General features: G+C 40.2%; 2 protein-coding genes across 6 annotated transcripts in view; one reads left to right on the plus strand and one right to left on the minus strand.

Annotated features, from left to right (window-relative positions):
• Window positions 1-2,728, plus strand: part of gria3b (glutamate receptor, ionotropic, AMPA 3b) — a 207,017-nt gene extending 204,289 nt beyond the window's left edge. For all 4 annotated transcript variants that reach the window (XR_013205823.1, XM_077235640.1, XM_077235644.1 and 1 more), the window contains one exon: window positions 1,377-2,728. The gene's annotated coding sequence lies outside the window, so the exon portion shown is untranslated. The remainder of the gene's footprint in view (window positions 1-1,376) is intronic.
• A 7,750-nt stretch (window positions 2,729-10,478) lies between these two features.
• thoc2 (THO complex 2) overlaps window positions 10,479-23,033 on the minus strand; it is a 107,399-nt gene continuing 94,844 nt past the window's right edge. For both annotated transcript variants that reach the window (XM_077235636.1, XM_077235637.1), the window contains exons 34-39: window positions 18,379-18,507; window positions 18,130-18,196; window positions 17,841-17,980; window positions 15,565-15,635; window positions 15,419-15,464; window positions 10,479-11,216 (exon numbers count right to left, since the gene is read on the minus strand). In XM_077235636.1, the coding sequence (XP_077091751.1) occupies window positions 15,437-15,464; window positions 15,565-15,635; window positions 17,841-17,980; window positions 18,130-18,196; window positions 18,379-18,507 (435 nt within the window). In that variant the 3' untranslated portion in view covers window positions 10,479-11,216; window positions 15,419-15,436. The remainder of the gene's footprint in view (window positions 11,217-15,418; window positions 15,465-15,564; window positions 15,636-17,840; window positions 17,981-18,129; window positions 18,197-18,378; window positions 18,508-23,033) is intronic.

The following is a 23,033-nucleotide window of genomic DNA, read 5'->3' on the forward strand; positions in this document are numbered from 1 at the left end:
GATTTGTGGGATGCACATCCAGGGAATGAAGCTCCCGTTCCACCACATCCCAAAGATGCTCTATTGGGTTGAGATCTGGTGACTGTGGGGGCCATTTTAGTACAGTGAACTCATTGTCATGTTCAAGAAACCAATTTGAAATGATTCAAGCTTTGGGACATGGTGCATTATCCTGCTGGAAGTAGCCATCAGAGGATGGTTACATGGTGGTAACAAGGCATGATGGATCCATGTTCTCATTCTGTTTACGCCAAATTCTGACTCTACCACCTGAATGTCTCAACAGAAATCGAGACTCATCAGACCAGGCAACATTTTTCCAGTCTTCAACTGTCCAATTTTGGTGAGCTCTTGCACATTGTAGCCTCTTTTTCCTATTTGTAGTGGAGATGAGTGGTACCCGGTGGGGTCTTCTGCTGTTGTAGCCGATCCGCCTCAAGGTTGTGCGTGTTGTGGCTTCACAAATGCTTTGCTGCATACCTCGGTTGTAACGAGTGGTTATTTCAGTCAGGTTATTTCAGTTGCTCTTCTATCAGCTTGAATCAGTCGGCCCATTCTCCTCTGACCTCTAGCATCAACAAGGCATTTTCGCCCACAGGACTGCCGCATACTGGATGTTTTTCCCTTTTCACACCATTCTTTGTAAACCCTAGAAATGGTTGTGCGTGAAAATCCCAGTAACTGAGGAGATTGTGAAATACTCAGACCGCCCCGTCTGGCACCAACAACCATGCGACGCTCAAAATTGCTTAAATCACCTTTCTTTCCCATTCTGACATTCAGTTTGGAGTTCAGGATATTGTCTTGACCAGGACCACACCCCTAAATGCATTGAAGCAACTGCCATGATATAGGCTGATTAGATAATTGCATTAATGAGAAATTGAACAGGTGTTCCTAATAATCCTTTAGGTGAGTGTAGGCCTTCATGGCTCTGTCAAAGGCTCCAAAAAGCATTCCAGAGGAAGTAATTTCCATTGTTGAGCTCTTCACAATTCTCCTCTACGATCGCATCAGCAGACAACTCAACATCGATCAAGCTTTTTTTGCGACGAGTTTTTGCGATGGCTCCATTTCTGAAAATGTTCAGGACCACAAACTGTACAAGAGTACCAAGTTTCATGCTTTTATGAATAAGTGAACATCTCACCTCAAATTTTGCACATATTACCTGGACTATTAACTAATGTTAACTAATGAACCTAATTGTAAAGTGCTACCATTACTGTTTTCTTTTAAATTCAGCCCAACATATACTAAAATAATGCATACATAATTACACTTCACCTGGGGTCTGTAAAACAAATTTTCAATATAAAATTAATTGAAAGTCAATGCAATGTCCTCATTAATATCGTGTGTGTGTGTGTTTTCAGACTCACAGCCTGGCAGCGTGGTGTGACGATTACGACAAACACCTTACAGAGACGGCTGGATCTACAGGAGGGGTCAATGCCTCTCTCGCCCTCTCTCTCTCTCTCTCTCCATACACACCTCAGCTCCAGCCTCTCTCGCCCACGCAGACGCCACAGCCAATCAAAGACCTCGGTCGCGCCGAGCGCCGACACAATTGGGATAGATTTCTTCAGTGCCTTATGGAATATTCAGTCTCACACACTGATGCAAACTCATCGCAGGAACATTGCATCGCTCCAATCAATGCCATCATCTTATCTGTGAAATTAAAAGCGAGAAATAAAGCCATCACTTGCGATCTTAGCACACCGATCTGACTCGAGACGTCTTCTCTGGACATTGTGCTCGAGCTTGTACTACTGTAAATTTGCTTTCACACTCATTCAATCGGTGTATTGATTTATCAGATTACGGATCGGAATCTTCGTGAGTCGGTCGGATATGTTGCGGTATGTCGTGTGCTTTTCTTTTGTCTGATGATCTATATTTCTCAGAAGTTCAGAAGCTATAAACCCCATTTGACGTTCAATAATGTGAGCGTCAAAAAACCAAAAAAATCTTTTTTGTAGTTATTATATCGGCACACTGTACAAGAAACCCAAGCTATCAAACGGATCACATTAATGTAGATAAACCGCAATCCACAAAAAAAGGACATGGCTTTTACGATGTAGTATTTGATTACCTCACGGTTCTCCAGATATAATTCGCACATGAAATCAAGCTTTTGAGATTTAGTTTTTATTTGATGAGCATTATTAGTGTTTGGTGAATTATTTAGAAAAGACTAGGATTAATAACATTTACAATAGATTTATAAACAGAGCTAACGGGAAAGCTCAGCACATTTACATTTTGCTGTGACATTTTTTTTGTGTTGGAGAGAAGGAAAACAAACTGTGACTCCATGGAAAATCGCTGATCTTGGACAGATAGTTTTATAACGAAACGCTTTTAAAAAGACATCAACGTGGAAAACGAATCGAAAACCAACTGTACATTTCTAGTGAAGTATTCACAAAACGAGTGACTGGATTCCCAAATTTTCTATCTGCATGCGAAAACTTGTGATTGCCAAGTAAAGCCCTGCGACTTCCATTAGATTCTAGAGGGTCGGTAGAAGTGGGTTTCAGCGTTGATATTTTGACCTGTTTCTTCCTGTAAAACTGCACTTCTTCAGCCCAGAGTACATGAGCGGGCGACAGGCTGATGTAAGACATGCATGCGTGGGCGTCCGTTCCCCAGCCCTGATAGTGAGGCCTTGTACAAAGAATTTTAATACATTTTGTAAATAAAGACCAAAAAAACTGTATAGAAGAATGTGTGGGGGCTTTTTTTTCTCCTGTGGTTCTCAAATTATTAATGCAGGCTATTTTTTGCTAGGAAGGGTTTGGATCACCACACAACAATGGCATTCTCCGTCTACTCCTGGATTTTTATTTTTATTTGTCACAAACAAACAAATGGAGTCAGCATTACGTGCACAAATTAAAAAAAAATTCTGACTTAATTCTCCATGAGGGGATTTTATGGAATATGTGATCTTTTGGCTATTAAAGGTAGGGTAGACAATTTCAGAGAGGCTAGCTATAGGGTCATGCCGTATTTTTGTAGGCTAACCCGTACGTTTCTTCAAGAGAGAGAGAAAAAAAAAACTCAATAGGATTTTCCATTGGCTTTTGGATTACTGCAGAAAATAAGATCTGTGACCAACAAAAGCTTATGATTCTTACACATTTTATTTGTGATAATCTTCACGAATTAACTTTTATGAGTTTCAAAAAATAAACATAATCACTAGAAGTAAAAAGATAAACACAAGCTATAAATGAGCTACAACAGGGTCACGTGACTTTGCTAAGCTTCCAATTTCCAATAACTTTTTTAATCTTGAAGAACTTTTTCCCTGAAAGGTCGAGTTAATAGTTTGTGAGAGAGCAGTTTATGTTTCTCCCACGATTCTGAATAGTCAACTAAAAAAATAACATGTAGCCTAATTTGCTAGAGGTTCTGACATAATGGTAGTTGCTGCTGTACATTTAAAATTAAATGATTTCTTTTTTTCTTAAACAATCAAAACAATGAATGAATCACTCACTCATTAATACTTCACCTGTTTCATTACTGGATGAATCAGTGTTTTTGAATAAATCTGTTGAATGAATGATCCACCTACTGGTGTAACGATGTGATTGATACAATCTTTATTCAAGTTACTTTCAAAAGGTGATTTACTCTGCTTTCATCACTACTGTAGACATCAGTGTTATATCCAAACTATAAACTTTTATCCCAGTACATCTGTGATCATTTGAATTATTATAACAGAAACAATGAAACTGTGTGGTTGAGAAGACTGTTTTGAAGCTGTTTCATGTGACAACTGCTCTCTCTGGATCAACGGCAGTGTCGACGCAGATTTGAATCGCTGTGATCTACTTGTCAAAGGTTAAAAGACACAGATATGATCTCGTGCATGTTTGAATAGAGCTAGTGATCTTTTAATCCTTCAGCTCTACAGGGCTTTGAAAGGAGATTAGTAAATGTATGAGTTTACCTGTTCAGCTGATGACGTCCCATTTAGACACTAAGCAACCACCTTTTACAAGACAAGTAAAACCTTGTCACAAGAGGGTATTACTGATGTATTTTATGTTGTGGGAATAAAACGTGAAAATATCTCGAGCTTGGAGGAACTGTAAGGACTGCTGTTTGTTTGCGGTGTTCCATGACTGTTTCTGCATTGTCATTAATTTTGACTGACAGGGTCTAAAAATTCCATAATAATTATTACCAGTCATGTTAATTTTCATATTTTAATTATAATAAGCCATTTAATAGGCTCTTTTTTTGTTCACATTTTCATTTTTATTCACGAACTTACAGGACAAGCAGGCAAGATTGTGCGTTTATGAAGAGAAAGTTGAACACATCAGCCCTATAGCTCGAGTCACTTTTCAGGTTTCATCATACATGTCAAATAAATCGCAATAAGATTTGTTACTTTTGATATGAAACAAAGTCTCAGCTTTCAAATTATGTTCTTTTTTTATCACAAAATTCAAACAATAAATACCATTTTGGCGCTCATGGCGCGAGAGATCGCTGTAGTCAGTTCTAGAAGCGGGAGCGCGAGTGATAGCGATCATACATTCACTACGTTACACAACGAAATAAACATGAATGAACAACAGAAAATGTTGAAAGATACAGTCCAATTTTCCGAAATCCGTATGACTCATGTAATCGCTCAATCAGTGTTTCAACCGCAGAAAGACCTCAATAAAACTATGGAATGATATTCCGGACATCATTCAAAAGGAATTGCAAATTGTATTTGCAAAATTGCGTTTTCAATTTGTGGACGAAAATAATATGTGACATAATCCAAACGCAATTGCAAATCACGCATTATTTGCATTTTCGTTTGCGAATGCACACTGACTGCCAAATTTCAAATGGAAAAGCAAAGACAGTTTGCAACTGTTTTTCCCTTTTGGCCATGTCATATTTAAATTTTTCAATTTCAATTTCAATTGACCCTTCGCAAAGACCCGCCCCCCTTAGTTACTGTCGCTATGTCCGACAAGCTACGCCGCTCTCACGCACACACCATGTTCTCACGCAGTGAAAAATACATCGCAGATCAGAGAGGAGACTGACAATACGCTGGCAGACAGGACAGACCAGGTTACTTTTCGGTTACTTTTGATATTAAACATATTAAACAAAGTCTCACCTTTCAAATTTTGTAATTTTTAAAAAGAAATTTAAACAATTCCGTTTTGTGGCTCTTTAATGTGTCAGATCGCTGTAGAGCCTCAGTTAAAGCTGCTCGTGAACCGATCATCTCTTCCTTCTAGTTCATTTATAGCATCAAATAAACATGAATGAGCATAAGAAGGAATGTTGTTTTAACCGCGGAATGGCGTCAGTATATTCAGTTTTTCAGAGTTCAAATCCTCCCATGTTAATCTACTAACTCTCCTGACTGCTTTGTCGGACAAAATGGCGGATGGCGAAGTTTGATTGGTCAGATCAACTGTCAATCAAGCTCCCTGAGAAGGGTTAATTACCAGTCTGCTTTTTCAATTTCTCAGCGTCGCGTATGTAGCCAGCCAAAACTCAAATGGAATACTAATTCTAGGGGTGGGCGGATTCGTGGTTGACGTGGCATTGAAAACGATCGATCCTCACATTAAAATATCAATCCAAATGTGTTTTTTAAAAGTAATTTTTATTAATTTATAACGCAATTCAGTGCGTAAAAAAAGCTTCTAAGTTTAAAAATAATAGAATGTTAGCGAATAATTGTGTAGGGTAGAACTATTTCTCCAAGTCATCTGGATACAAGACGAAACCAATCAATCACAGAGAGCGTTCGATGCTGGTGTTTCTGTCAGAGTGCGTTTGGGAAACGAAGACTTGCTTAGATGACAGAGAAACAATCGGGAGCTATTTTGCAATTAACAAATTAAAAGTTTACATAACGGTTCAAAATTTTAACGTCAGTAAGATTTGTTTAATGAAATTAATATTTTTATTCAACAAGGATCGATGCATTAAATTGATCGAAAGTGACAGTAAGGGTTTTACACTGTTAAAAAAAATCTATTTCAAATGCTGTTCTTTCAACTTTGTTCATCGTGATACATTTTATGCAAAATTATTTGGTTTCCACAAAAACATTAAACTGTTTTCAACATTGATAATAATAAGAAATGTTTCTTGAGCAGCAAATCAGCATATTAAAATAAATTCTCATCATGAAGGATCATGAAGACTGGAGTACTGATGCTGAAAATTCAGCTTTGATCACAGGAATAAATGACAGAATAGCCCATGATCAAATAAATGCAGAAGAGAATTAAAAATCGTACAGCCCCCAAACTTTTGAACAGTAGGATAGTGTACAATAGTGCATTACTATAATTAGGGTAGTTTGGTAAAAGTCACTGACTAATTACAGGCGAGTTGAAAGCACAAATCACAAAATATTTAGTGGTCATGAAAACTTATTCAGATTTAGCATATTAATGATGCATTCACTTCATAAATCATGACACACTGCTCTAGCACAGGAAAGTGCATGTAAGTTCATGTGCATGCTTTTAAAATTAAAAAGTATCGGTTTCGGCGATACTGGCCCTGTATTTACTTGGTATCGGATCGATACCGAATTTTGCAGTATCACCCACCCCTAACTAATTCCCTGAGTATTCCCCTAACTAATTCCCTGAGTATTTCCATAAGAACGACTGAAAGGCTCAACACAGTTTAAAGGAACGTTTTTTGAAATTGGGGTTATTCACTGTCTCCGCTATTTAGATAGGTGTGTAAATGCATTTTACACTGTTTTTGCACCGCTCACGTTGTGTTTTCGGCTTTGGAAACGGAAAGAACACAAACTCCTCCAGACAATCTCTCGGGGTGCCTAGTGTCCGATTTACAAATGCCATGGGCGCACCGCTTCACCATCTTGTTTGGATTCAATAGAGTGCCGAAGTTATGACGTCACTTTGTAGGCCAAAACGCGGAAGTGAGTTCCCTCCGGTTCCCTCGCCTTAAAGTCTATGGGTTTTTGCTAAATCGCCTGAAATAAGGTCTGTGGTTAACAAAGCCTCTAAATATTTTCACGTTTTGATCTATGACATAAAACACACCAGTTATAACCTGCTTTTGGTTTTTTAAACTTTATTGTGTCTGCTTGTGTTTTTTTTTTTACTTTATATAGGCTTCAAAATGTATACACTTTGGATTAACTTGTAAAGATCATCTTGATAGACAAAACGTGGAAGGGTCACAACTCTTTGTTGAACACAGATCTTATTTTTTGCGATTTTCCAAAAGTCTATGGGGAAAATGCATAGCTTTTCGATCGAGGGAACCCGTGCGCCGCTAACTTCGAAGTTGTCCTACAAAGTGACGTCATAACTTCGGCACTGTACGATTGACGGACCTGCTCACATAGTAACGGTTGATATGATGTGTTATTGGACAATGGCCGTTTTGGGGGAGGGGCCGGCGAAAGGTCAATTGCAAATACAAATTGCAATTCCTTTTGTATAATGTCCGGAATATCATTTCATATAAAACAGTAAACTATCACATAACTCAGAAAAGCTATTTGTTGACCATTAACTTGATAGTCAGCAAGAGTGCACTCGCCACCAAGTGGACGGGGTGAGAATTACAGTTACATGTTACAGTTACAAGTTACCTAATACATCTCACACAATGTAATATGTCAAAATGACTTACTGGCTTTCAGATTTTTCTGTCACTGCTAAAAAATTTCAGTCAATGACGGAAAATTTTCGGTTCACGCGACCTCTGGTCCTGAGACTTTCACAGATTATATAGGGACAAAAAAAGTAACATTCAGTCCACTTTTATTATTGATTGTTATCAGGATGTGAAGAGCATTTCAATCAGTGTAACAAAAAGTGTTTCAGAAAAACATTACCCTACCTTTAAATTAGAATAATATTTTTCTGCAGTTAATTGAAAATGAATTCTGCAGTCAAAATGAACAGACGGTTGAATGGTTTGTTGGATAGTCCAAACCTTTTCCCACCTCTGATGTGTTAAAACAAGCTACTCTTTGTGCTGCTCATGTTCTGTTAAACGCTTGGATAATAGACTTGGAAAACACTGATTAAACACAATGAAACACCATTTAGCTGAGACTGTACTCACAGTAGCACAGCCTTTATTGCCTTAATGAAACATTTTAGCTATTCAAAAGACAGCATTACTGAGTGTATATTCACAATAAAATCTATTTCATAATATGGAAAGTGAATTTGAACAGAATTAATATGATCCCTTCAACATACTCTGATGTATTTAGACACTTAGGCCACACTAAGGCCAAACATTTTAGTAATATCAAAGTGAGAGTCATTTAAAGAACAATAGCACAGCAAGCAAAGGAAACCAGAAATAAAAGTGGGTTGTTATGTGTGAAATGATAAAACAAATGATGTACTGTTCAAAACAAAGACAAAACTATTGGTTGTGAAATGCAAATGTTAGTTGATTATGAGCACATTTGAGTAGAACTGACTTCATACATCCACTAAAACACCAGCTAGGGGGCATTTCAGAAAACATATCACATAAACCCTGAACTCTTACTCGAGGTAAGCTGGATCCGCAGTCTGGAGCATGACACCCATTCTCATCCGAGCACCGACTCCAGAGGTGCGCCACAATTCTCGTACTTATGCACTATTCTGTGACGTTTTGTAGTATAAATAGTACAAGCTGTGTTTTCACACTGAAAACTCCAAAAAGTTTTTATTATATTTAATATAAGCATTTTAAATGCCCAGATAATGCTGAAAAAAATGAATGGTGTGTCCAAAATCACCTCCTAAAACCTCTTTCAATAATATAGTGGAGTTGAGGGACTGAGTTAGTTTGTGCTTGCTATTTAATAATCATTTGAAACTTAGCAAACTGGCAGCTCAAGTAGTGATGAACATTTATCTTGAACACTGTCATGTAGGCTATAAACCTTAATTAAACAATTTAATAATCAATTAAAAAGGAATGTATACCTGTATGATACGCTGTACCCACATTGGACCCGCGGTTTGGAAAATGGATGATTCAGTTACAGGCGCCATCTTCTGGCCAGAGCCGGGAATTCATTCGTCGACTCTCACAGTGCATTATGGGTATTCTCTAGCGGTTGAGCGTACATCAGTGCTGCGTTCCAGTCCACTTTTAGACACGCACTTGCAAACTTCCCAAAGCAGTTCCCCTCGGGGGAATCCCTGCCGCCATTTTGAAGTGTGTTCCACTTCCTGAAGTTTATATGGACAGACCCTCGTTTTTGACCGAGGGAGCGAGTCTACTTCATATGTACACTTCAGGCAGCACCATATACCACACTGCAACACGATTGAAATGTCACCGCAGAGCTCGTCTAATCATTACCATCACAAACAACTCTATGATATATTAACTATAATCTTTTTTATTTAAAACAATCCAAACACGTCTATATACATTTGGATGCTGCATTAAACAAAGGGACTTTTAAAAAAAATAATAAATCAACTCCATAGCTGATTCCAAGTGATCAAGGGCTTAGGACGTTCCAGTTCAAGCCATTGCAGTTTCCACCAGTAGTGGGCACTCGTGCAACGTTAGCAATGACGCACATCCGAGTGAATGAGACGGAGGGAAGTTAGCGAGTGAAGGGCAGGACATTTGTAGACTTATTGCGGTGGTTTTAGACACCACTACAAATGGCTGTCGCTTTATATTTACCCTGATTAAGGGGTAGCCTATAGGGGGCGATTTGGGACACAGCCCACGCAGTGTGGAAAGTGATTTACATTGTTAGAGCATATCCCCACTTACAGGGCAGTTACGCAATCTTTTTTTCAAACTAAAAAGAAAACAAATATAAGTTTTTTTTTGTTAAGCCATTTTGCTTCCATATTTCTTGCAAGGCACGATGTATGACATGTATTTTTATTATAGAAATACATTACATAAAATAATTATTTTTGGACTGAGTGCAGATCCATGATGTCAGATGTGGATATAATAAGCGATTATGATCTTAATCACATTAGTTCGATCAGAGTATTGTTCATACGAGGTAAGGATGCCAAAATCCCATTGCAATTCTTAATATTGTGCATGTAAACATACTCCGTCATTAATATTTAACAACCGTAATAGTAAAATTAAATTACTCTCATAGACGCAATATAATCACCCACATAAATGTCATGATCATTAATTGCCCATTCACACCACATTCAAAGTGTAAATCACACTTCACTGAGCGAGTGTCATGAGAACTGCTTCAAAAGCAGATGCAGCGCTGGCTTTCACAGCTAAAGCAATGGCTTTGAGATCCTAAAAGGTTTGTAGTGTGTGTGGTGCTGATAAATCCATCTTATACATCATGATAAATCATGAGATAAATAATTATGTCGCAAGGAAATATGCATAATCTTTAGCAGTCAATGTCAAACTCCAGCAACGAATGCAGTTACTCAAAGTATCCAATAAAAAAAAACCCACCAGACACGTGATACACTAAGAAAACTATTTTATTTAGAAAAAGCAGACACTTTGTAGATTTTGCCGGATAAAAACTCCATTAAGTAATTTGGAAAGTCATGAATTGCTTCCTTTTTTTATTCCACTTATTTACGGAGAACTCCAGCTTGCCATCTTTATACAAATCTTTTAAAAACGTGATTGAACACAAAGGAAATTAGGAGGCGTACAGTCGAAATGAAAGTAACAGGAAATATGTCTTATTACACGGAACCATTTTATTTCTGTATACATAATATACAAATAGAGCATTTGTACTGCTTCAAACACCTAGTCTAAATATCACGTGAGAATTAAAAAGGAAAAAAAGGTAGTATTCCGGCAACCAGAGTTTTCGTGTTTCGTTTAGTTTTTTACTTAAAAGGAAGAAAAGAAAAACAAACTAAGGAAAAGGAAGGTAATAGAGCGAGGTCATAAAAACGCAAGCATTTTGAAAGTGACACCAATTCAACCTGAATCTGTTTGTGATGCAAGAAGCACATTGTGCTAAATATTTAAAGGAAACAAACTTTCAGTGAAGTACTGAAAATATCACAATAAAAATGGCAGATTAAAATACGAGCTACAACGTTTCTAGGCAAAACAACAGAAGTTTGGATGCAGGCAAAACTCGTGAGTGTGCGAGGGATTCCTCGTTCCAGACGGTGACGGGAGAAGCGGATCGAGACGCTGGGAGATGAGGAGTCCTGCGGCCCACAGCACAGGAAAACCTGCATTATTGAAGAGCACAGCAAATCAATACATGCTTTTTCATATTCACTGACCCATTTCTCAACTCTTGATAGGAAATTGCTAAAAAGGAAAGTAGGGCTGCACGATATTGGAAAAAAATGACATTGCGATATAAAACGATTTCACCAGATGATTTGAATGGCTCTATTTGAAACGGATTTAATCATTCTAGAATAACTGGGGTGATTTTGCAGGGGAGCGGTTCTGCATAGAAAATAGTAAACTAATTACAAGCATAGATAAATGAAATAGAAGAAAGATACAATTGAAATGAGCAGTGATTTATGTTTTTCAGGTAAAATAAAAGTCTTCACTGTATAAATGAAATATAACTCATTTAATTAAAACAAGCTAAAGCTACAAGTAATTTCTCTTTGGTTGTTTGATCACCACTGGTGACAAACAGCTGCGGGTTCATTAGGCTGCTGTCCCTTTAAGACAAATGCACAGATCCAATATAATGATACGCGTCAATTGTTTACAACACATTACCGGCTGCGTTCACGAGGATACTCGCAGAGACGGCTTTTAGACGGTTAAGCTCAAGAGAAAGAGACAGAACAGAACTCTGCTTTTACGTGCTGTCTGTCACAGAAAACCGTCCCACTTTATATTAAGTGGCTTTAAGTACTACTTACATTGAAACTAATAATTTGATACAATGGACTTATTGTGTACATACATGTTTTTACACTGTACTTATATTTTAAAAATACCTGCATGTAATTACAGCTGTAATTAATGTATGTAATTCCACTGTTGACCCTTCCCTTACACCTTAACCTACCCTTAAACCGACCCATACCACCACACCTGACCCTAACCTTACCCGTATCACACACACCTGACCCTAACCTCACCCTTATCACACACACCTGACCCTAACCTTACCCGTATCACACACACCTGACCCTAACCTCACCCTTATCACACACACCAGCCCCTAACCTTACCCGTATCACACACACCTGACCCTAACCTTACCCGTATCACACACACCTGACCCTAACCTCACCACTTATCACACACACCAGCCCCTAACCTTACCCGTATCACACACACCTGACCCTAACCTCACCCTTATCACACACACCTGACCCTAACCTTACCCGTATCACACACACCTGACCCTAACCTCACCCTTATCACACACACCAGCCCCTAACCTTACCCGTATCACACACACCTGACCCTAACCTCACCCCTATCACACACACCTGACCCTAACCTTACCCGTATCACACACACCTGACCCTAACCTCACCACTTATCACACACACCTGACCCTAACCTTACCCGTATCACACACACCTGACCCTAACCTCACCACTTATCACACACACCAGCCCCTAACCTTACCCGTATCACACACACCTGACCCTAACCTCACCCTTATCACACACACCAGCCCCTAACCTCACCCGTATCACACACACCAGCCCCTAAACTTACCCGTATCACACACACCTGACCCTAACCTTACCCGTAACACACACCTGACCCTAACCTTACCCGTATCACACACACCTGACCCTAACCTCACCCGTATCACACACACCTGACCCTAACCTTACCCGTATCACACACACCTGACCCTAACCTTACCCGTATCACACACACCTGACCCTAACCTCACCCGTATCACACACACCTGACCCTAACCTTACCCGTATCACACACACCTGACCCTAACCTCACCCTTATCACACACCTGACCCTAACCTCACCCTTATCACACACACCAGCCCCTAACCTCACCCGTATCACACACACCTGACCCTAACCTCACCCGTATCACACACACCTGACCCTAACCTTACCCGTATCACACACACCTGACCCTAAACTCACCCGTATCACACACACCTGACCCTAACCTTACCCGCATCACACACACCTGACCCTAACCTCACCCTTATCACACACCTGACCCTAACCTCACCCTTATCACACACACCAGCCCCTAACCTCACCCGTATCACACACACCTGACCCTAACCTTACCCGTATCACACACACCAGCCCCTAACCTCACCCGTATCACACACACCTGACCCTAACCTTACCCGTATCACACACACCAGCCCCTAACCTTACCCGTATCACACACACCTGACCCTAACCTTACCCGTATCACACACACCAGCCCCTAACCTTACCCGTATCACACACACCTGACCCTAACCTTACCCGTATCACACACACCAGCCCCTAACCTCACCCGTATCACACACACCAGCCCCTTACCTCACCCGTATCACACACACCTGACCCTAACCTTACCCGTATCACACACACCAGCCCCTAACCTCACCCGTATCACACACACCAGCCCCTAACCTCACCCGTATCACACACACCTGACCCTAACCTTACCCGTATCACACACACCAGCCCCTAACCTCACCCGTATCACACACACCAGCCCCTAACCTCACCCGTATCACACACACCTGACCCTAACCTTACCCTTATCACACACACCAACCCCTAACCTCACCCGTATCACACACACCAGCCCCTAAACTTACCCGTATCACACACACCTGACCCTAACCTTACCCGTAACACACACCTGACCCTAACCTTACCCGTATCACACACACCTGACCCTAACCTCACCCGTATCACACACACCTGACCCTAACCTTACCCGTATCACACACACCTGACCCTAACCTTACCCGTATCACACACACCTGACCCTAACCTCACCCGTATCACACACACCTGACCCTAACCTTACCCGTATCACACACACCTGACCCTAACCTCACCCTTATCACACACCTGACCCTAACCTCACCCTTATCACACACACCAGCCCCTAACCTCACCCGTATCACACACACCTGACCCTAACCTCACCCGTATCACACACACCTGACCCTAACCTTACCCGTATCACACACACCTGACCCTAACCTCACCCGTATCACACACACCTGACCCTAACCTTACCCGTATCACACACACCTGACCCTAACCTCACCCTTATCACACACCTGACCCTAACCTCACCCTTATCACACACACCAGCCCCAAACCTCACCCGTATCACACACACCTGACCCTAACCTCACCCGTATGACACACACCTGACCCTAACCTCACCTGTATCACACACACCTGACCCTAACCTTACCTGTATCACACACACCAGCCCCTAACCTCACCCGTATCACACACACCAGCCCCTAACCTCACCCTTATCACACACACCAGCCCCTTACCTCACCCGTATCACACACACCAGCCCTTTACCTCACCCGTATCACAGACACCTGACCCTAACCTCACCCGTATCACACACACCTGACCCTAACCTCACCCGTATCACACACACCTGACCCTAACCTTACCCGTATCACACACACCTGACCCTAACCTTACCCGTATCACACACACCAGCCCCTAACCTCACCCGTATCACACACACCAGCCCCTAACCTTACCCGTATCACACACACCTGACCCTAACCTTACCCGTATCACACACACCAGCCCCTAACCTCACCCGTATCACACACACCAGCCCCTAACCTCACCCGTATCACACACACCTGACCCTAACCTTACCCGTATCACACACACCAGCCCCTAACCTTACCCGTATCACACACACCTGACCCTAACCTTACCCGTATCACACACACCAGCCCCTAACCTTACCCGTATCACACACACCTGACCCTAACCTTACCCGTATCACACACACCAGCCCCTAACCTCACCCGTATCACACACACCAGCCCCTTACCTCACCCGTATCACACACACCTGACCCTAACCTTACCCGTATCACACACACCAGCCCCTAACCTCACCCGTATCACACACACCAGCCCCTAACCTCACCCGTATCACACACACCTGACCCTAACCTTACCCGTATCACACACACCAGCCCCTAACCTCACCCGTATCACACACACCAGCCCCTAACCTCACCCGTATCACACACACCTGACCCTAACCTCACCCGTATCACACCTCAATAGCAGCACTTACAATACAACATCAACACAATAAGTACATTGTACATATTTTTCAATGAAAGTACATAATACTTAAAGCCATTTAATATAAAGTGGGACCCACGCATCACGGATGAACTTCGACCCTTATACTTGACATCAAACATCCTGATATGTAACTATCAAGCACTTCCTCCACTCACCTTGAGTGTCAGCATACATTATCTGTGCTTTTCTGATGATTTATGGGTAGTGAATGTTAAGGCAAACGCAGCGAGTTGATTGGCTCATCAGAACTACATCTCTACAGGTTCACAATGCTGCTTGTGCTCAAGGCATCAAAGGATATTGTTTCTTCTCTTCTTTAGCGCCAGTGCTGTCTCTCTTCTTCTCGGATTTCTCTTTGTCATGCCTGGATTCCTGTTCTCATCAAACCCCACACACACACCCAGAGGAAACACAAGAGCAGTTGGGAACATGTGAGGAAAACGCTTTCATATCACGCTGGATCCACAGTTAACGCTTGAATGGTGCAAGAACTCTTTTAGTGTTAAAAAGTGTTTTTTTGTGTTGAACCATTTCTAAAGTTGTGCTTTAGTCACAGGTTGAGTACAATTTTTTGTTGAATACAATATTTTGTGACAAAGTTTACTACAGTAGTGGCATAGGAAAATTGACTATTCAAATATTATTAACATTTTGTAAGCATATTAGTAGTTGTGCTTTGAGTCAACTGTTTTATTTGTGGCAATAACGCAATAAAACATGAAAAATTGTGTCAACATAATTATTGGCCAGGTTATTGTACCAAGGAATTATGAATGTGCAAAAACTAGAGAACCAATATAGATAACAATGATATATTAATAACTGATTATGTTTGGTCAATGTATGCTTTTTCCTGTGAGCTTTTTGTATTTCTATGCATTTTTTTCACATAGTAAAATAAAACCTGTTGCTGAAGTTTGCCTTTTTATGACAAATAATTGACAAATAAATTCCTTAACCAAGTTAAGCGTTTAGTTTTTTCCCCTTAATATATTAAAAATAAATAAATACATAAATACATATGTTCCTCAAATTTTGATGGTTTAAGTGAAATTGTGGGGTCATTAAAAACAATCATCCCCTTTCGGACATCAATGTACATTAAAAATGTATACAAATTAATTGAAATGTTTCAAACAACAACAAAAAAGATTTTGACAAAATAAGCAAGAAAGTATTCATGAATACTGAGCTACTAATGAGCCCTGGTATTAACCTGAACCCGTTTAATTCAGTTTTACCTCGGACTCTTTGTAAACAATCATGTTGTTCAGTAATTCAATGATGAGATTTAGGGCTCATTCACACCGAGAACCATAACTATAAATATAAACGATAACTATATTTACCGTCCACACCAAAGAACAATATCATTATGTTTATTCTAAGTGAGTGCTGCAGTTTTGTTGTCTGCCACTTTAAATGCTCAAGAATTTTAATGAGAAATATAAACACTATATTTCTATATTTATAAACAAAAACTGTGACAGCCAATCAGAAGCAGGATGGATATCATGCTCTAGAGCAGGATGGATTCTGATTGGCTGTCAGTGTTTTTATTGTTCACCAGATGAAAAAATAATAAATTCTGATGGTGATTCCTACGATATTGTTTGTCTGTGCCGTTGTCGTTATAGTTGTGGTGTGAACTCTGCTATTCTTTTATATTTAGAAAGATTTTTTTGTATATATTATCTATCATTATCTTCACAATTATCGTTGTTGGTGTGAACTGGCTTTAACACTGCTGTCAGATCTCTGACGGAGAGCATGATATTCTCCTCAAGGTATGCTCAGTCACTCAATTCATGTTTTTTTGCTCAGTTTAGGTTCTATTAATGTCTGCAACACAAACATGCAGGATAAGTCATAAGTAGGGGTGTGACAATATATCGTGTCACAATCTATCGCAATACAAAAATGCAACAATATTTATTGTGGATAGTGACAATATGTATTTTGTATAGTTCACCCAAAATAAAAATTAATGTGTGAGAAATGATTCAAGTTTTCAGAGTTTTAGTGTCAGTACTACATTAAACTGCTATATACAGTATAATGTTGAATATAATGTATAATAATGCAATGGGGGAATATTTGTGGGTGCGGATAATGCCAGATGTCTGATGTTACCAGTAAAAAGTGGCCTACATTATTTTAAATATATCTAGTCAGTGACAGTTCAATCATATTCATCTAAAATAATTCTGTATTTTCATCTTCAGAATCATGTTATTCTGGTGTCACTATTGTTCTGTTCATTGGGTTTTCATCACCAAGTCCAAGAATATTCATTTACACACCCAATATAAAACCAAATTTAGCATTTTAATCAACAGTACATTTTTTGTTAACCTTTTATCATATGTCTTGGAGCATCGCGATATCATAATAACGCGAGTTCAGTATCGTGATATGAATCGAATCGTGACATGAGGGTATCGTTACACCCCTAGTCATGAGTCAAGTTGAATATCTAGGGTTTGCTCAATGCATTAATGTCCCCAGTAACAGTGATGCTGGACTTGGACAAGGACACTCCTGCAGGACAGATGTGTTTGTGGAGGTGTAACACACCTTTTTTCCTCCAGAGGTCTTCTCGGGTTTGGCCAGATCGCCTTTGTCCTTGCTGGTGGACTTGGAGCGTTTGCCGTTGTCCTTGTCGTTGGCGTGAGGCGATTCGGAGGGGCTGGCGCTCTTGCTGTGTTTGGAGGAGTCTGTGTAAAGAGAGAGAGAGAGCGCAGCCATGTGAGGAAGATAACAGGACTCGGGACGCCACAGGAACGGCTTTCTGGTTCGCTAGCTCGCCAATCCTGCTCTCGGCAGCGGGCAAAACAAATTTAAAAGATAGGCATTATCGACTCACTCATTCCATTCTCATCTTTGCGGCGCTTGGGTTCCTGGCTCATCTCGCGGTCGCTGTTCGCGTAGTCCTAGATGAAGAAGCACAAATTTTAAAAAAAGCACACTTGTCGGTTTGACTTTTCACCTTTCACCAGGCATTCAATATCAGCTGTTTACTCAAACTCGTGCGTGTTGTGAGTGAAAACAGCTTTATAAAACACGCACCCCTGCACAAAACCTTTTTTTTCCTCCCCCCAATGGAAGCACTTACTCGTTTTCTTTCCTTCCGGTCTTCTTTCTTCTCCCTCTCTTTGGAGCGGTCCCTGGATTTGTCAGACTCTTTCTTCTCGTCGTCCTTCTCTTTGCTCTTGGACAGGACTGTGCTGTGGTTAGGATGGTGCTGAGGGATGGATGAGAAGATAAACGAGGGGTTAACGCCTCAAAGGAAGAGAGCTGCATCACTCACAGCGGTTTGCTGCCACTTCATTAGCATGCTCCATTAGAGCTGCGCAAGCCTTCCCATGAGCCTTCACACCTATCAGACACACCCACAGGAAGTCCAAGCACTCTATTAAAAGCTCAAGGTTCCTGCAGAACTCGTACACGCAACCCTTTCACACACCTCGCATCAGCGCACCTCGAAACAAGCGGCAAACCTCCATGTGGAAAGTGTTATAGAGGGGGGATTTTACCAGGTTGCTCAGTTGCAAGACAGAGGGAAGGCAGCCATCTTTTGATTTTGCATGCCAACAACAACCACATACTGATACATCATGCTAAAACTGTCCAGAAATCAGTGGCCAGAGGATGAAAGGAGGAAAGGTAAAACTGGCACTTGCCGCTTGGCCTGTACGTAAATGTAACACTGCAGATTGATGCATTGGGAAATGTTTATCCGATTCATGCGAAAGACCTCAAGGCCGTGTGTCCACCAAAGCGTTTTTGCACGCAGCTGGCGCATATTTCCAATTGTTTTCAATGGGAGCGCCGCGTTTTTTAAACGCCATGAGCGTGACGAGACGCTGAGCGTGTATTTAACGCACAAGCGCTGAGCACCCGGCGTTTTTTACTGGTCGCCGAGAGTTGAAAAATGTTCAACTTTGGGTAAATCGCTGCGCTCATCACTGTCACTTTTTACACAGCCGTCCAATCACAGTGGACGAGGGGCGGGACAAATACCACACCGACCAACTGTCACAACATTCTTTCTGTACAACGACGTCAACCAGCAGAGCTAACCGAACAAACTGGATGAAAAATAAATTTTTAGTATGAAACAAATTATCTACGAAATCAGTTACAAGTAAACTGTGCTGCGTATATTCTGTATCATAGCAATGAATCGCCTCAACTGAAAAAACGCAGCGCAGCCAAAACGCTCTCAAGCGCCCACAGCGAGGCGTTTTCAGCAGAGCGCCCAGCGTTTTCAGCCGGCTAAAAACGCTTTGGTGGACACACAGCCTGAGTGTGTATGATCTGAATCTTGAGTAACCCACATTAGCTGGCTAATGAACTACTAGCAGCATGTTATATTATCATAAATACCTACTGCAACTAATATGAGCTGTTTATTTATCATGACAGAGGCCATGTTAGCAGTAATTGTAGTAGTTGCAAAACTCATTAAGAAATGGTTAGTTGAGCATTACTGAAAAAATGCTGCCCCACAGCCTTTCCAGAAACATAGCAGAACTTCCTCTGTGTGAAAGTGCTTCAATATTACAGGTGTTGATGAAAAACCTCCCAAAAGCTGTTTATTTTCCCGTACTTGTGGCTAATGATACTACTGAATGAAAACTAACATTTTGACACTATTAGCAAACAGCTCTTGTGTGAACGTTTGGCAAATATAACTTTTTACCAGTAGTGGAATAATTTAATAGCAGCCAAAACGCTCTCAAGCGCCCACAGCTAGGCGTTTTCAGCAGAGCGCCCAGCATTTTCAGCCGGCTAAAAACGCTTTGGTGGACACACGGCCTAAAGGTTGTGAGTGACCAACAACTAGTTGGTTTCTACAACACTATTGTTATAAAAAAAAACACAGAGCCCCTCAAAAATTTTACAAATCTTCAGATGAAATCATCCTTTTGAGATGGTGAAACGTTTCTGAGAAACAAAGCAAAGGAACTCTTTTGGAAAAAAAAAGAAAAAAGTGATGACAAAGCAAGATAAACTAATTGTGTTGTAGTCATTCTTTCAACCTTAACATCAATATCCCAGAATATGTGAGCAGATTGAATGTTTGATGCAGAGGTTCTCATTCAGGGGGACTCCACACACTCCTAACACCGCGTCCTAACCACACACGATAAACAGTCTCTTTTCCATGTCAATCAGAGCTGTTGTCCTAACCAGCCGCGACGGAAACGGTTTCTATCTCTGCGCCGTCGCGCTGGAACAACAAACACAAAGCGTGGCAATGATAATCTCAGGTGCTGTTTATGTGCTATATTTAAATGTGAAAACTGTGTAATGTCAGCAAACTTCTAAGGGGTCGAATAAAAAGTAATGTAGACACACTAAATTACTTTAGTAGTTCACACTTGTAGTTCGGTTAGCTTGGTCCGGACCAAAATAAAAATGAGTCCTGGTCTGCTTAGTGTTCACACTGGCATTTTAATACCAAACCTAAAAGCATAGGGATACGTTCACAACCTGATTGGTCGGCTTATATTACGTATATTGAGACGGAACTGAACATCCAAAACAATGCTGTGTTCTGGGATAATCGCGCTCGTTGTATGAGCGTAGCTACATATGATGGTATTTTGAGCAGCTGTGAACTCGTGAAGAGCTTATAAAATGTGAGTCAAAACAGCGACAGGAATCCCTCCGTCACACACCGATGAAGATCTGCTGTGAGGAGACACTGAACTGTGATGGGTAACATCGCGACTATGACCAGAAAAAAAAGGTTTGCTTGAGGATTCTGTGCTGCATCTCGAGACATCACGTCATGTTTTCGGTTCGTTTACATGTCTGGTCAATGTTGCAGCGTTCATATTTCATCCGCACCACACCAGAGACGCATCTTTCCATCAGTCTCAGTCCACTTGAGTTCACGCTTATTCAAATGAACCGCACTAACAGAGCAATCGCACCAAAAAAATGTGCATTTCGTTTTTCGCATCCGTAGCATTTTTGAGAGGTGTTTTGACAATTCAGAGCCACCGTACAAGCAAACGCCACAATCCAGAACTGTTCAGGATCAATTGGTTCACGGAAATTGGTGGACTTCTTTTTAATATGTGGCTCCAGTATCGCTAGCAAAGCATCAAACTGATGAAAATCTCTCGGGATAATCCCGCAGCTCCTTGATAAGGAGGAACAACTCGCAATCTCAGGATTGGATGGACCCAATATTTCCTCTTTCTTTTTCCCTTTTTAAGAAGAGAGAGGAAAACAAAATCATCCTCACTGCTTGAAGCCATTTTGTATCGTTTTGTGAATTTTTTCCACAACGGATTAATAAATCTAACTCATGTGCAAGATTTCTGTGCGTGATGAATTTTTAGGATGACGAATACAAAAAAGCATACAAAAATTTCAGACTCAGTGTGCAAGGACATTAGAAAAAAAAAAAGAAAAAGAAAAAAAAAGTGTAAAATATCCTATATCCTTAATAAAGTATACATGTACATTTCTAAAAAGCACCCAAGTATCGTTTCCAAAGTCATTAAACAAATTTCAAAACATTCGCTTTGTCTTGTTATAATTAGCACATGCCTAATAGATCCTCTTAACAGAGCCGTTTATTAATCATCGAATTATTGTCCAAATATGTGTTAAATCATTGTAATCATTAGATTAGTTGGTTCTCAAAACAGGGTATCTGCACACTTTCTAAAGTAAAATTTAAGGCTTTTTAAGACCTTTTTAAGACCTGAAGAAATCAAAATTAATACCTAACATTAGGGGTGCGCAATATTGACAAAAATATCTCTCAATATTTTGTTGATAATTAGATGATATTTTACTGATTGTGTTTTTGTGCTGGTACCATGGCTGGTTAAGGCCTGTTGTTGACAGCTGACTCACGAAGATTCTATATATTATATTATATAGAATATTTCATATTCTATGCAGTGGTCAGTTCACAGCAGTGAAAGAAATTAACATTATTTTATTAATATTTGCAACCAAAAAATTAGTTCCAGGGGCATTTTCACCCATTGATGGACTTTTTTTTTTACTTAGAGGTATGCATCACCTTTTATGTCAAATTCTAACATTCAAATTAAATTATATTAGAATAATAACACAATACCACTGTTACCAGTTAAATTAAATCATTAAATCAAAATCCATCATTGCAGTGCAGAGGAGACACAGAAGCAGCATCAGAACTGGCATTAATATATTTACACTCCATTTACAACTGCATAAATAAAGCTAAGAGATTTTCAATTCTTCAATTCTTAATTCAATATTTAAATATGAACTGATTTCTAATTGTAACATTTTAATTACATGGTATTTTAAATGTGAAACTAAAAGCGCCAGTAGGCGGCGGCAAGTCTCCGGGAGTCACTCATTCAACCGATTTGTTCAAACGGCTGATTCATTCAGGAAGTGCAAGTGATTGTTCATTGAATCGTTAAAATGATTCGTTCAAAACGTGGATTTCAGTCAAGAAATCATCGCTGTTGTTGCATTGAGACTCTGCTACGGTTTCATTTTGAAATTCTCGTCAGCGAAATAAAGGGAAAACAAACAATATTGACAATATTGTTGATAAAATGTAACTCACAATGTTCATTTAACTGTTATATAAAATAAATACCATATTTGCTATTGTGCACAGGAAAATAGCCCTCTTGCTGATTAAATATTGTATGATAATAAAATAAAAAAAGCTTTATACGTCTATTAGGGAACATACCTATAACTGCACTGACACATCACGCAGTGAAAGCAACCGTGAGA

This window comes from Siphateles boraxobius, unplaced genomic scaffold, assembly GCF_051911475.1.
Source record: "Siphateles boraxobius isolate OS27281-9 unplaced genomic scaffold, OSU_SipBor_1 2, whole genome shotgun sequence".
In the NCBI taxonomy this organism is placed as follows: Eukaryota; Metazoa; Chordata; class Actinopteri; order Cypriniformes; family Leuciscidae; genus Siphateles; species Siphateles boraxobius.